General features: G+C 51.4%; 1 protein-coding gene across 6 annotated transcripts in view; it reads left to right on the plus strand.

Moving 5' to 3' along the window:
- Positions 1 to 14,279, plus strand: part of TMBIM1 (transmembrane BAX inhibitor motif containing 1) — a 32,955-nt gene that overhangs the window by 8,915 nt on the left and 9,761 nt on the right. Inside the window, exons 1-3 of one of the 6 annotated variants that reach the window (XM_033230290.1) lie at positions 5,708 to 5,771; positions 12,328 to 12,503; positions 14,106 to 14,203. The exons of 1 other annotated variant lie outside the window; for it this stretch is intronic. Coding sequence is in view for 1 of the 5 variants with exons in the window: in XM_033230293.1 (XP_033086184.1) it covers positions 5,600 to 5,771 (172 nt within the window). In the remaining 4 variants the exon portion in view is untranslated. Of the gene's footprint in view, positions 1 to 5,584; positions 5,772 to 8,148; positions 8,270 to 12,327; positions 12,504 to 14,105; positions 14,204 to 14,279 lie in introns of those variants that run through there. 4 more of the 6 variants (XM_033230288.1, XM_033230293.1, XM_033230287.1 and 1 more) reach the window with 4 other exon arrangements.

Consider the following 14,279-nt stretch of genomic DNA (forward strand, 5'->3'; position numbering starts at 1 on the left):
CACAAGCAGCTCAGGTGTCTCTGAGGGTCAGGGAAGATTGGAAAGCATTTCGCTGGCCCTGCCTGCAGCATGGTGGATGCCAGGCTGGTTCGGTGGCCCCGCTTCCTCATGGTACCACCCACTTCCAGTTATAGCAGTTTCAGTCACCATCAACATCCGCCATGTGCCTTTCTCACTGCCTTTCACCTAGATGACCTCAGCTGAGGAAGGTGCCAGAAGTCACAGGAGGTAGAGAACTGCAGTACGATTTCTTTTCTTTTCTTTTTTTTTTTTGAGATGGAATTTTTTCTCTGTTGCCCAGGCTGGAGAGCAGTGGTGTGATCTCGGCTCACTGCAACCTCCGTCTCCCAGGTTCAAGCGATTCTCCTGCCTGAGCCTCTGGTGTAGCTGGGACTACAGGCATGCGCCACCACACTCGGCTAACTTTTTGTCTTTTTAGTAGAGACAGGGTTTCACTGTATGTTAGCCAGGCTGGTGTCGAACTCCTGACCTCAGGTGATCCACCCGCCTTGGCCTTCCACAGTGCTGGGATTATAGGCATGAGCCACTGCGACCAGCTGCAGTGTGATTTCTAAGTAGAGAGATGGGCCTCCGGCCTCACAGTCCTTTAGTGCCGAAGCTGGAACAAAACCTCACTTCTGAGACATCCAAATCCACCATTCTTTCCACTCCCTATTTCCTTAGGAAAGTGCTAAATAATATTTACGAGTAATACGGCCAATTTTAAGGGGGAGGAGCCCCCATACCCCACCCCCACCTCCCCAATACATCTCTATCATTCAAGCCTGAGAGGCTCCCTCCACCCCACCTTAGAACATTAGCATTCAATTCAACAGATGCTGGGTCAGGGCCGTGCTCAGGCCTAGGTGTGAATGAGACATTGTCCCTGCCCTCCAGTGGGGAGAAACAGGCACTTTCACCTTGGGCTGGGTTCAATGCCTCAATTCAGTAAATATGTCCTCTGAAAAAAAGCAACTTTGGGCTGGGCACGGTGGCTCACGCCTGTAATCACCTGAGGCCAAGACTTTAAGACCAGCCTGGCCAACATGGCAAAACCCTGTTTCTACTAAAAATACAAAAATTAGCTGGGGGTTGTGGTGGGTGCTTGTAATCCCAGCTATTCAGGAGGCCGAGCAGAGCAGGAGAATCGCTTGAACCCAAGAGGCGGAGGTTGCAGGGAGCCGAGATCACGCCACTGCACTCCAGCCGGGGTGACAGAGTGAGTGAGACTTCATCTCCCCCCAAAAAAAGAAAGAAAGAAAAAGAAAAACAGAAAAAAGGCAACTTCTTTCAGAAAGTTATTGATCAATGCATGGGTAGAGTAACACATTAAATGCTAGGTAGCCAGACAGCTATGAGAAGGATTTGGAGGACCAATTAGTAGAGCCCTGGAGCTGGGCTGAAGGGTGGCAACAGAGAAAGTTCTCTGGATCCACCACTCCAATTAAGTTTTCCCTACCCATGCCCTTCAGGTTCCACCTGGGCCCACCCCTTCCAGGCTGCCACCACCCCCTCCCACCAATCACTAAGCTTTAGCTACTCCAGTCCTAAAATAAACATCAGCCTAATCCCTTTCACTCCCCCACCCCTCTTCCGGCAGCCATGGACTTGACTCCACTTTCCTCCCAGGTAGTGTTGCCAGAAAAATACAAACGACCAGTTAAATATGAATTTCAGGTAAGCAATGAGTACTTTTTTTTTTTTTTTTTTGAGGCGGAGTCTCGCTCTGTCGCCCGGACTGGAGTGCAGTGGCCAGATCTCAGCTCACTGCAAGCTCCGCCTCCCGGGTTTTACGCCATTCTCCTGCCTCAGCCTCCTGAGTACCTGGGACTACAGGCGCCCACCACCTCGCCTGGCTCGTTTTTTTTTTGTATTTTTAGTAGAGATGGGGTTTCACCGTGTTAGCCAGGATGGTCTCGATCTCCTGACCTCGTGATCCGCCCATCTCGGCCTCCCAAAGTGCTGGGATTACAGGCTTGAGCCACCGCGCCCGGCCGAGTACTTTTTTTAGTGTAAGTATTTCCAAATATTATATGGGGCAGTGGGATATGCTTACATGAAAAAAAATCGTTTGGCTGGGTGCGGCGGCTCATGCCTGTAGTCCCAGCAATTTGGGAGGCCGAGGTGGGCGGATTGCTTGAGCTCATGAGTTTGAGACCAGCCTGGGTAACATGGCAAAACCCTGTCTCTACAGAAAATACAAAAATTAGCCAGGCGTGGTGGTGCTCACATCTGTAGTCCCAGCTACTTGAGAGGTTGAGGTGGGAGGATGGCTTGAGCCTGGGAGGTGGAGGCTGCCGCAAGCCAAGATCGCACAACTGTATTCCAGCCTGGGAGTGCAGAGCCAGACCTTGTCTCGGAAAAGAAAAAAAAAAAAGTTTGTTGTTTATCTGAAGTTCAACTTTAACTGGTTGCCTTGCATTTTTATTTACTAAAGCTGGAACCCTACCCCAGGGGCACCACCAGAGCCTCCCCAACCCTCCCAAACTCCCTCTAGATGGTTATTTTCTGGCTCCCCATTGCTTTAAGGGTAAAATCTCAATTCCTGGCCCCCTGCCTCCTTGGCCAGCTCTTTTTCCTACCCCTTCTACCGCATTGCACCCTCCACCCCACATCCTAGCTTGCTGGGGCAACTGGCCCTAAGCCCCTTTCCCTCTGCCTGGAGAACCTTCTCCCCTCCTCCAACTAGGCTGGTTCCTAACACCTCCTGACACTCTACTCAGTTGTCACCTCCTCTGAAGTCCTTTCCAGAACCCCCACCCCATTCCCCACACTGGGTTAGCAGCTTTCTCTGGGATCTGGAGAAACCAAGTGAATATTTCTTTATCTGCTGGCACTTGTCAAACTGTCAACATTGTAATAATCTGTCATTTTACTGGCTCCCTTAGACTGTGAGTTTCTTGAGAGCAGAGGCTGTGTCCTTTCAGCCTTCTCACTTCTAGAACCGGAAATTCCTGTCTGGTTGGCAGACAAAAAGAGCTTACTTAATAATTTTGCAGATAAGGCCCAAGAGAAAAAACATCACTTATTGAATGCCTATTGCCAGCGAAGCACTGCTGCTCTGGGCCAGCTGCTTCAGGTGTCACTTCTGACCCTGTAGTCAGAAAAAGGGCTCTGGAGCAAAAGCATGCAGCAAGGCTTGTGTGGGCTTGCCTCGTGTGGCCCATGTTCCACTCCCCCAGTCGGGCAGATGTGAGTCGCTGGTGACTGCTGGCTGGAAATGGAATCTCCTTGGATATTCACCATCCTGGTGGTTCTAGAAAGTGGAGGGTGTTTTGTGGAGAAGGGGCCTGCTAGGGTCTGAATGTTGTTGTCCCCGCTCCATTCATTTGTTGAAACTTAATCCTCAATGTGACAGTATTAAAAGGTGGGGCCTTTAGGAGGTGATTAGGTCATGAAGGCGGAACCCTGTGGAATGGAATTCATGCTCTTAGAAAAGAAGCTGGCGGCCAGGTGCAGTGGCTCACGCCTGTAATCCCAGCACTTTGGGAGGTGGAGGAGGGCAAATTGCTTTAGCCCAGGAGTTCAAGACCAGCCTGGGCAACATAATGAGACCCTGTCTCTACAAAAAATACAAAAATTAGCTAGATGTGGTGGTACATGCCTGTAGTCCCAGCTACTCAGGAGGCTGAGTTGGAAGGATTGCTTGTACCTGGGAGGTCAAGGCTGCAGTGAGCCATAATTGTGCCATTGCACTCCAGCCTGGACCACAGAGTGAGATTCCGTCTCAAAAAACAAAACAAAACAAAACAAACAAACAAAAACCATGCAGGTTGGAGGGTGTCTGTTCCTTCCTTGGCCATATGAAGACTCAGTTAAACGATATCATCTGTGAAGCAGAGGGAGCCTTCATCAGACACCTAACCTGCTGGTGCCTTGATGTTGGATTTCCCACCCTTCAGAACTGTGAGCAATACATTTCTGCTGTTTCTAAATGACCCACTCTAAGGTATTTTTGTTGTAGCAGCCCAGCTAGACTAAGACAGCCCAAGTGTAGAGAGCATGAAAAAATGTCGGAGATCTGGCCAGATTCCACGGGCCATGCATTTCACCTGCGGCGTTACTCCTTGAACAAGGGGGAAACAGAAACTGAGCAGAACTGTACTTGCTCTGGTGAGATCACACCTTGGGTGGGGACTTTCTAAAATGAGGTTCTTGGCCTGTAGGAACTGGAATTACATTGAAGGGTTGGGGTGTCTGGGGGAGCTAGCCCACCATAATGGCCAGCAGTCCCCCTAAGTAACTCCTACTTAAACTATATTTACATAAATAAACATACATAGTGTGCATATGGGGGGCAGTTTTAAAAAATATATATATATATATTTTTAAATCTCTGTTTTGGAGCTGGACGCGGTGGCTCGTGTCTATAATTCCAGTACTTTGGGAGGCTGAAGTGGGTGGATTGCTTTGAGCTCAGGGGTCTGAGACCAGCCTAGGCAACATGGTGAAAACCTGTCTTTACAAAACAAACCAAACAAAAACAAACAAACAAAATTAGCTGGATGTAGTGGCACACACTTGTAATCCCAGCTACTCAGGAGGCTGAGGCTGGAAAATCACTTGAAACCAGGAGGGGGAGGATGCAGTGAGCCGAGATGGCACCACTGCACTCCAGCTTGAGAAAAAAAAAAGACATTCAGTGGTGGTGTTGTGTGGTGCTGACCTGTAGCTATTAACACAAGATAAGCACTTTAAACAGAGTTGGTCAACTACTGGCAGCCTTGGTGTCATGGAAAGAACTTGGACTTTGGAACCACGAAACTCAGGCAAGCCTCGGTACTGTTTCTTTCTTTTTCAATTGAGACAAGGTCTCTCTATGTTGCCAAGGCTGGGTCTCCAACTCCTGGGCTCAAGCCATCCTCTGGCCTTGGCCTCCCAAAAGTGCTAGGATCACAGGCCTAAGTCACCATGTCCAGCCTCCAGTAATATTCCAGAACTTCCCCGAAACTGTTTCCTCCTTTGCTACTGCATTCTTCATTGGGTTGAGGGTTAAGACCTACCTAACAGTAGTCATCGACATCTCAGTGCAGGACTTCTGAATTCTGACTCCAGGAAAACACCTGCTTTCCTGGTTGAGTAATTCTAAACAGAGATTCTAAGTTCCATCTCTAGGTTTGCATGTTTGCAGTTTTAAACTCGAAAAGTGCATTTATCTCAAAAGCACAGAATTATCAAGGATTTTAATTACTGATTTATTTCTAATGTAAAAATGGGAAACAAATGGCCTCCAGTAGGAAATTAATTTAATCTGCATAGTCATGCAATGGAATACTTTACGGCATTAAGATTGTGCTTTTGAAGACTATTTAGTGAGAAGAAAAATGTTCACGATAAAATATTAAGTAAAAAGAAGGGCAGTAAACGAAACATCATACAATATACCCCACTGTAGAAAAACAAAATACATACAGAAATGTAATAGCCAAAGAAGGCCCCAAAGCGAAAGCTTCCCCCTAGGAACTAGGAGGGGTGGAGAGAAGTTACTTTCTTCCCTGCATTTCTGTTTCTTTTCTAGCTTCCCATCAATATCATGTATTGCCTTTAAATCCGAAAATACCGCCGTGTTATTAGTGAGGCGTCGTCGGGGCTCTGAGAGATGCGCGCGCCCGGGACAGACCCCTGCGCCCCCTGGCGGCGCCCCGAGGCCCCGCCCCACGAGGCCCGCGCGACGGGGCGGGGCGCGGAGCCCCAGCCGAGCCCAGCCCTGCCCCGCCCGGGAGGACTTGCAACACTCGGAGGCCAGGAACGCTCCGTCGGGAACGGCGCAGGCAAGCCAGGGGGCCTGGGCCGGCGCCGTTGGGGACTGTGGGCGGTGGGGACTGGGCCAGGGCTGGGGCGGCCACGCGCCGGGGCGCCTAAACTTTTCGGAGCCTGCTTCCGGCTTGCCCGCTCCTGGGCCCAAGGAGCCCGTTCCAGAATGGGGATCTCCCCGCCTGGCCCTTGGCGTTTCGCTCTTCCTGGGCGCGCGGGTGGGCCGCCCGGTCTGTGGAACCTGGTTAGCCTTGGGAGCCCAGCAGCGTGTTGTGGGCACTGGTGAGCGGAGCCAGAGTCTGGGGCTGTCCTCGTGTCCCCTCTTTCCGGCACGAGTGGCCTCTCTGTCGCCGGGCCTGTCCACCATGGCAGCCCGAGTGGCCAGCTGTGTGGGATGAGGGCTTTCATGGCCCTCAGCTGGTGAGAAGAGAGAAGGGGGGGAGACAGCCAGGGCCTGGCACGGACCCCAGGTTGCCCCCGCACGCGCTGGGGCCAGTCTTGATGTAGACAGGTGAATATTTAAGGGGTGGGGAAAGGGGGTCCTAGCTTGCAGCTCGGGCAGAAGCCAATGAGCAGCTCAAGTGTTTGGCATGGAGAAGTGGCCACCTCTGTCACCATGACTTTGCCTTCTGCCAGTCCCACGTCCCGCTGCTGTTTCCCGGCAGGGTTCACAGAGCTACAGCGGAGTAACATCCCCCTCGTGACTTCTTCGGGTCAGAGTGAAAACAAAACAGGGAAACGAGAAAAGGGAAAGCAAGTGGAGAGGCTGGGGCAGGAGCCAGGGACCAGTGGGAGGAAGCAGAGTGAGGCTGCTGGGAGGCCAGGCTCTGACCTTGTGGGGTCGGCACCAATTCTTGTCCTCTGGGGTCTCCATCTCCTCTCACTCCTCTGTGGCCTCTGCGTGGTACCCAGGAGTTTGGGGTTCTACCTGAGCACCCTGGACATGGGATAAGTAGGCCTGGGAACGCAGGTCAGAGCCAGATGTCATGGAAGGGCCCTCAGGTGTCCAGTTCTCTGGGCTCTGAAATATTCATCTCATCAGTGAGCTTTGGTTTCCAAGCTGGCGCCTTTGGGCTGGCCAGCGGTGGCAGGGGAGCCAGGTGCCTCCTGGGGCTGCTTTGTTGGCACAAAGGGGGAGCCATACTTCCTCCTCACCTGCCTCCTCTCTTTGTCTCTCCGGTCATGAGGATCCAGAGAACCAGTTTATAGCTTAAATGGAAGAGGCAGGACCACAGTGTCAGGAGCCCTGTCTTCCTGTGCTATGACCTGAAGGCCTCACTTGTAAAAATGAGCACATCAGAGAGGTAATGATGGGTTATCCTGTAAGTGTTGGGAGAGCCTCATGTCATCAGCTGGGGTAATAACCACCTGGGCTCAGCTTCCTCCCCTGGGAATGGGTGCCTCAGCCAGACGCTGTCTACCTCAGAGCACCTCCAACCGCTGGCCTCACCCTGGGCCCTTCAGAAACAGCAGAAGCCACAGAGAAGGGAAACACACGTACTTGTGGGTTTTCAGAAGGCTGAACTGGGAGGACCAGAGAGTGGAAGCTTATACACTTCTCTGGGAAGAAGTTCTGCTAATGACATGGCTGACCATGACATGGGCCTTCTGGACCTATTCTGTTGGGGACACTGGAAGGGATGACCTTGACAGAATCTTCCAACCCTAAGATTCTGGGATTCTAGGCCAAAACCTGTGTCTTGTTTTGAAGTAGAAATGATATCCAGAAGTCCACAGGCCACAGTGGCAGGTACCTCCATTGGAGGGGAGGGAGTTAATAATGGGCCCCCACTTTTGTCTGTAATGATTTGTGCTTTGCTCCGTTGCACAGAGGTGAGGTTTAGGGGTGCCCATTTCCTGGTTCTGTGCTAGCTGGATATGTCCCCCAGCCCTTGGCAGTAAATCCTATGGTGGGATAGCAGCTGTGTGGAATGGGGAAAGGGGAGGACCCTCACCAGGGATCCTGGCACTGGGCTGACCCCCTGAAAGTGAGAGGGCATGTCTAGTACTTCATGTGACTGCTCTGAGGGTCAGCTAGGTGGACACACAAAGGTTTTAAGAGAGGAGGAGTCAGGATATGAATGATTCTCAGGGTTGGGTGTCTATAATACAGAAGTGGCCTGGATCAGCATCCCACAGAATGTTAATAGGTTTGCCTCGATAAAAGTGGTTCAGGCTTAAGGAAGTTTGAAGGAACACTGGGTTAAACAAAGCTGAACAGGGTTGCTTATGGCAGGACTTCTCAGGGGCTGAATATGCCATTGTGAATTTCCAAGAAGGGGGCGTGGATTGTTTGTCAGGAGTCATCTGTTACCAGTACTCATTCATTAACGTCTCCCGGGGCGTGTTCTTTAGAACAGTCAGGGAAGTGCCTGGCTAGGTGATTCTGTTTCTCCACTCTCTGGCTCCCATAAACAAGTCCCTACTCCTTTCCCCCACATGGCCTGATTTAGGGATAAAAGGAGGCCAGGGGATGTCATTTGCCTGGATTCCTGTGGCTAGTTCATGAACCCAGGTCAGTGGACCTCCTGCCTCTACTCTTTCTTTTCTAGAGTGTTATAATGTTTAGCTCGGGGGTAACTGATCACCCAGGAAGAGCCAGCCATAGGGTCCAGACAGCATTATGGGTACAGTTTGGGAGGGTATGGACAGCCCCATACTGACAACATGCCATGTCCTTCTGCTTCTGAAGGTGTCCTCTCAAACGGTTGCACATCAGTAGTGACCCCCCAGTGTAGGTTCTTGGGGAGCCATGCCATTCTGCCCTGAAGCCTTCTGTTAGGCTATTCATTCGGAATCAGAAACTGGCAGAGTGGACTTTGATCTTTCAGGTTTTTTTTTTTTTTTTCTGTCGCCCAGGCTGGAGTGCAGTGGCGTGGTATTGGCTCACTGCAACCTACGTCTCCCATGTCCCAGGTTCAAGCGATTCTCCTGCCTCAGCCTCCCGAGAAGCTGGGATTACAGGCACGTGCCACCATGCCCGGCTAATTTTTATATTTTTAGCAGAGATGACGTTTCACCATGTTGGCCAGGCTGGTCTCGAACACCTGACCTCAAGTGATCCACCTGGCTTGGCCTCCCAAAGTGCTGGGATTACAGGCATGAGCCACTATGCCCGGCCATTCTTTCAGTTGAGGGGAATTGTCTTACTGATGTTAAAAGTCGGTCTAGAGATGTGGCTCTCACAGTGGAGTCAGTCCCAAAGCCAGGACAAGAACTTGGGTCCCTGCCTCCTAGCCCAGGACCCAGGCTTCAGATCAACTTTCTGCAGGGGAAAGAAATAATGGTAGCAACAACAGCTTGCTCAGCTCCTTTCTATCTATCGTTTTGATCTTTGCTGCTTGGCCCCCACCCTGGGTGCTGCCTATTCATGCAGGTGCCTGCTACAGGTGCCTCAGGGGCTTCTACTCCTGCCTGATATAAAAGCAAAGAGGCTGAATTTTAAATCAGGCATGAGATCTGGGCTTAAACTCATCTCTGCTGTTTGCCTGCTCTGGGACCCTAGATCTCTTTTTCTCTGAATTTCAGTTTTCTCATCTATAGAGTGGGATGGGGGTAAGAATACCTTACAGCACTGTTGCAAGGATCAGATGTGCCTTAGTTATTATAGGTTGAATATCCCTTATCTAAAATGGGGACCATTTTGACAATTTCCTTCCCTCCCTTTTCCTTTACCCACCCCAACTCCCTTCCACCCCCAATAAAACACTTTACTCTCCGACTCCAGCATATAGGCACGATACCCATGGGGGCAGACATCTACAGTGGCAGAAGCACATGGATTTTGGATTTTTTCAGATTTGGGGCTATGTATATTATACTTACTGGTTGAGCATCCCTAATCTGAAAATCTGAAATGAGAAATGCTCCAGTGAGCATTCCTTTGAGTGTCATCTTGGTGCTCACAAAGTTTCAGATTGTGGAGCATTTTGGATTTTGGAAATGAGGGAATATTCAACCTGGACTTCCTTAGTTGTGTAGTAAGTACTGGAAGTGGTTCAACTACTCTAAGTGGTTCCCTTCCTTCCCTAGCTATTTTATTTATTTAGTTTTTGAGATGGAGTCTCGCTGTGTTGCCCAGGCTGGAGTGCAGTGGCGCCATCTTGACTCACTGCAAGCTCCGCCTCCCGAATTCACTCCATTCTCCTGCCTCAGCCTCCCGAGTAGCTGGGACTACAGGCGCCCGCCACCACACCCAGCTAAGTTTTTGTATTTTTTAGTAGAGAGGGGGTTTCACCGTGTTAGCCAGGATGGTCTTGATCTCCTGACCTCGTGATCCACCCGCCTTGGCCTCCCAAAGTGCTGGGATTACAGGCGTGAGCCACCATGCCTGGCCCCTTCCCTAGTTCTTTATTGGGGTTAGTTATCAGTCTCGTTTTTCTGTCTCTTTCCCCTCCTAATCTTGAAGTTCAATGAAAAGACAGGAGATGATGAAACAAAGAAGGAGGTGAACAAGGACTGCGCTCACAAGTATTTCAGCATCAGCTTGCTAATGTCTTCCTCTTCCCTTATCTGTACTCCCAGGCCATCCTGACTTGGGTGGGGTAACCTGAGATTACCACTCTGATCACAGGATTCTACTCCAGACAAAGGTGGCGGAGCTGCGGTGCCTGGGTCCTCTCGTGATCCCCAGGACAGCCTCTCCCTCCTGGTAGCTTGGAGCCACCCCTCAGTCTCCATGGGTTCAGACAGAGGCCACCCTGGCTAGAGAGGGGGCTGGGAGGGGTGGCCTCGAGTTGGGGGCCAGAAGTCGAGGGCTGGCAGTCTTTTTTTTTTTTTGAGAGGGAGTTTCACTCTTGTTGCCCAGGCTGGAGTGCAATGGCGTGTTCTTGGCTCACTGCAACCTCTGCCTCTCCGGTTCAAGCGATCCCCCGACTCAGCCTCCCTAGTAGCTGGGACTTCAGGTGTGCGCTACCACGCCAAGCTAATTTTTTGTATTTTGTAGTAGAGATGGGGTTTGACCATGTTAGCCATGATGGTCTTGATCTCCTGACCTTGTGATCCACCTGCCTCGGCCTCCCAAAGTGCTGGGATTACAGGCTTGAGCCACGGCGCCCGGCCTGGTCTTAACTGTTTCTGAGCTGAGAGGTCACTAGAGAACTGAGAGAATGGTAGCTTGTTCTGGCTCCTCCTTGGGAGAGGGTTTGTGGTGGTGTCTGTCACTCAGAGTGGGCGGGGCTGGGAAGGGACGTTCCAAACCCATGACCAAGAGGGCTGTTCTAGGGTGGAGCAGGAACTTTCTTGGCTCTGGGGTTTCCTTGTCTGTCAAATGACCCGGTGAGATCCAGAGTCTAAGCCAGCTCTGATATTTTAGTGTTTAGATCCCTGTGGCTTCATCCTCTTAATCCCAAAGTTCAGGCTGATGGAAGGATATTCAGTTGATTCTGGGCCCCCTTGGTGCAGAATCAGGCCTGGTGAGTTGCCCAAACGTGCTCCTGGGTATATCTTTTTACTCATCTGCTCTCATGGCTATGAGGTCAGCTGTGCCCTGGGGTAGGAGGATAAAGTGTTTTCTTGTGGGGGCAGATAAAGGAAAAGGGAGGGGGAACAAACCGTCAGATCTGGGCAGTGCTCCTGCGCCTGCTGGGTGGGGTTTCCTGAGATGCGCATGCTGAGCTATTCTTTCCACTCTGGGCATCCGTCCCTGGCAGGGAGGAGGGCAGGCTGCCTGGACCAGTCAGCTGCTCCTTTCCATCCCTCCGTCCAGTACACACACTTTCCTCTTGCTGTAACCCCAGTAGCTCAGGCCTCCTCTGCAGATTCCGGAGGCTTAACCCTTCAGATACCCCCAGGAGAGCCCCAGCCGGGGCCTCAGTAGGCCAACAGCAGGATTACCACACTGAGAGGACTCCAGGGGGGGATGTGCTTCCATCTCTGCATCTGAAAACCGTGACACCCAGCAAGTCCTGCTGTCTGAGCTCACCCACTTGTGCCGCTGCTGTGGTAGAAAGCAGGGGCTCTGGTTCCTTCCTAATGGGGGACTGCGGCCCTGAGAGAGGAGCAAACTTAGATCTGTAATGGGCAAGGATAGGGCACAGTCTGAATGCCTTGATACCAGGCATTGTGAGGCAAGGAAGAATGTTCTAATGATTCGAGCTGTCTGCAGCCAAGGGGCTTGCTCCACGTTGCTGGAGTTCCTTCAAGCAGAACGTGGGCCAGACGCGGTGGCTCATGCCTGTAATCCCAGCACTTTGGGAGGTTTCGGTGGGTGGCTAACTTGAGGCCAAGAGTTTGCCAGCCTGGCCAACATGGTGAAATCCTGTTTCTACCAAAAAAACAAAAAACAAAAACAAGCAGAAGGTGAATGCCTACTGTATTTTGGGAAAATTCAGGCTTCCAGTGGGAACCTTAAAATTCCTTTTTAGCCCCTGCAGACTGTGAGCCCCTCTAGTAGCTGCTGGCAGAACCCAGAAGATCTGATTCCTAGTCTTTGGGTATCATCCTCACTCTCAGTCAATCTCGTGATTTCTCTCCCCTTCTCCCTCCTTCCCTTTCCCTCCATTCTCCAGTCTCCACCCTTAGACATAGCTACGAAAGTAAACACTGACCCTTTCCCCCTTTGCTGCTACCTAGGCAGATGCCAGCCCCACACCTCATCCCTAGCGGAGGCCTTGATGATGTGGAAGTGCCCAGGGCCCTTATGGAGGCTGGGCAGGAGCCCAAGAGCAGGCTCTAAGGCTGCTAAACGTGGCAGCCCTGGGCCCCGGAGGCTCTTGCCAGTCTGACAGTGTTCTTGGCACTGCTCAGAGGTGAGTGTGGCTGACTTTAGCAACTCCCCTGGCTAGCGTTAATGCGGGGGTTTCCTCTCCTATGCCCAGGTCTCTTTATGCAGACAGCTAGGATGTCGTCCTGTCCCCAGGACCAGCTCGGTAACCAAGGACAGGTCCCTGTGCTATGGCTGTCTAGTTAGTAAAGTGAGGGGTTGGCTGGCCTTGGGTGAGTTTCTTTTCAGCTCTGACCTTTATGTATCTCCATGCCTGGGCCACCCTCTTCACCTGGGGCCATTGGCCAGGGTGTTAGCCCCGTGGTGATGTGGAGGGCCTGAGTAGTTTGGCTTTCAGTTGCGTCAGCCTCCTGTTGTCATGAGAGGGTTTTAGATGGAAGCTATGGCAGAAGTGATGAGAAGTTGGCTAGACAGGGTGTTTTCAGGTGAGGGATTAAGAGCAGGAGCTTGGGAGTCAGTCTTGGGGCTCATTTTGACTTCATCACACTTTAGCTTGGTTATCCTGGCCAAGTGATTTAATTCTTCTGTGCCTCGATCTCTTCACTTGTAAATGGGAATAATAATAACAGTATTAACTTGCTGGACTGTTGTAAGGGTTTAATGAAAATAACCAACCTTTATCCCCGTTGATCAGGGGTCGGGTTTCATTCTAAGCACTCTATGTGTATTTTCTTTTTTCTTTTCTTCGAGATGGAGTCTCGCTCTGTCACCCAGGCTGGAGTGCAGTGGCGCGATCTTGGCTCACTGCAACCTCCACCTTCCAGGTTGAAGCGATTCTTCTGCCTCAGCCTCCCAAGTAACTGGGATTCTAGGCATCTGCTGCCATGCCCAGCTAATTTTTATATTTTTAGTAGAGATGGGGTTTCACCATTTGGCCAGGCTGGTCTCGAACTCCTGAGCTCAGGTGATCCACCTGCCTCGGCCTCTCAAAGGGTTGAGATTACAGGCGTGAGCCACTGTGCCAGGCCTGCTGTGTGTATTTTCTCACTTAATTTTTATAGCAACCCCGTGGAGGGTACTATTACTAGTGTGAGACCCATTTTCCAGGTGAAGAAACTGAGGCATAGTGAGTTGAAGTGGTCATGGCAGTTTCTGGTGTGGATGGGCTGGTGGCTGAGGTGCCCGGAGGACTGGCCTGGAAACTGCTGTGTGCAGGCAGGCCTACTAGCACATGCTTTTGAAACCAAAAGCCTGAAAGGGAGGGGCAAGGGAGGCAAGAGTGAGGCTCTGAGTCAGCACCCTCTGAGCTGCACCAGAATCTTGGAGTCCTGGCGGCCCATGCAAGGCTGACCCTTCTCTCTGAGTCACCTTTCACCCGGTGGCTGCCACAGCCCCTTGGTCTGGAAAGTTACCTGTTTGCCCTGCTTGGCTCAGAGGAGGGAGCAGGGGCAGCTCTCTGGCCAAGCAAAGGTCAGGCCCTGCAGAGCCGAGTTCCCAGGATCATAGTCTATTGTTAGAGGAGGCAGTGGGCTTAGAGGTCGTGTGGCCCCCCCCTTATTTCACAGTGGTGCACCCTGAGGAGGTACTGCGACACGTCATGGTGACATCATGGTTGGGGTTTCTGCCCACAGAGCCTTTCCGGCCAGTGCCTTTTTTTTTTGAGATGGAGTCTTGCTGTGTTGCCCAGGCTGGAGTACAGTGGCGTGATCTCAGCTCACCACAACCTCTGCCTCCTGGGTTCAAGTGATTCTCCTGCCTCAGCCTCCTGAGTAACTGGGACTACAGGTACACGCCACCATGCGTGGCTAATTTTTGCATTTTTAGTAGAGCAGGGTTTCACTATGTTGACCAGGCTGGTCTC

Source organism: Trachypithecus francoisi, unplaced genomic scaffold (genome assembly GCF_009764315.1).
Source record: "Trachypithecus francoisi isolate TF-2019V2 unplaced genomic scaffold, Tfra_2.0 Lachesis_group13, whole genome shotgun sequence".
Classification (NCBI taxonomy): Eukaryota; Metazoa; Chordata; class Mammalia; order Primates; family Cercopithecidae; genus Trachypithecus; species Trachypithecus francoisi.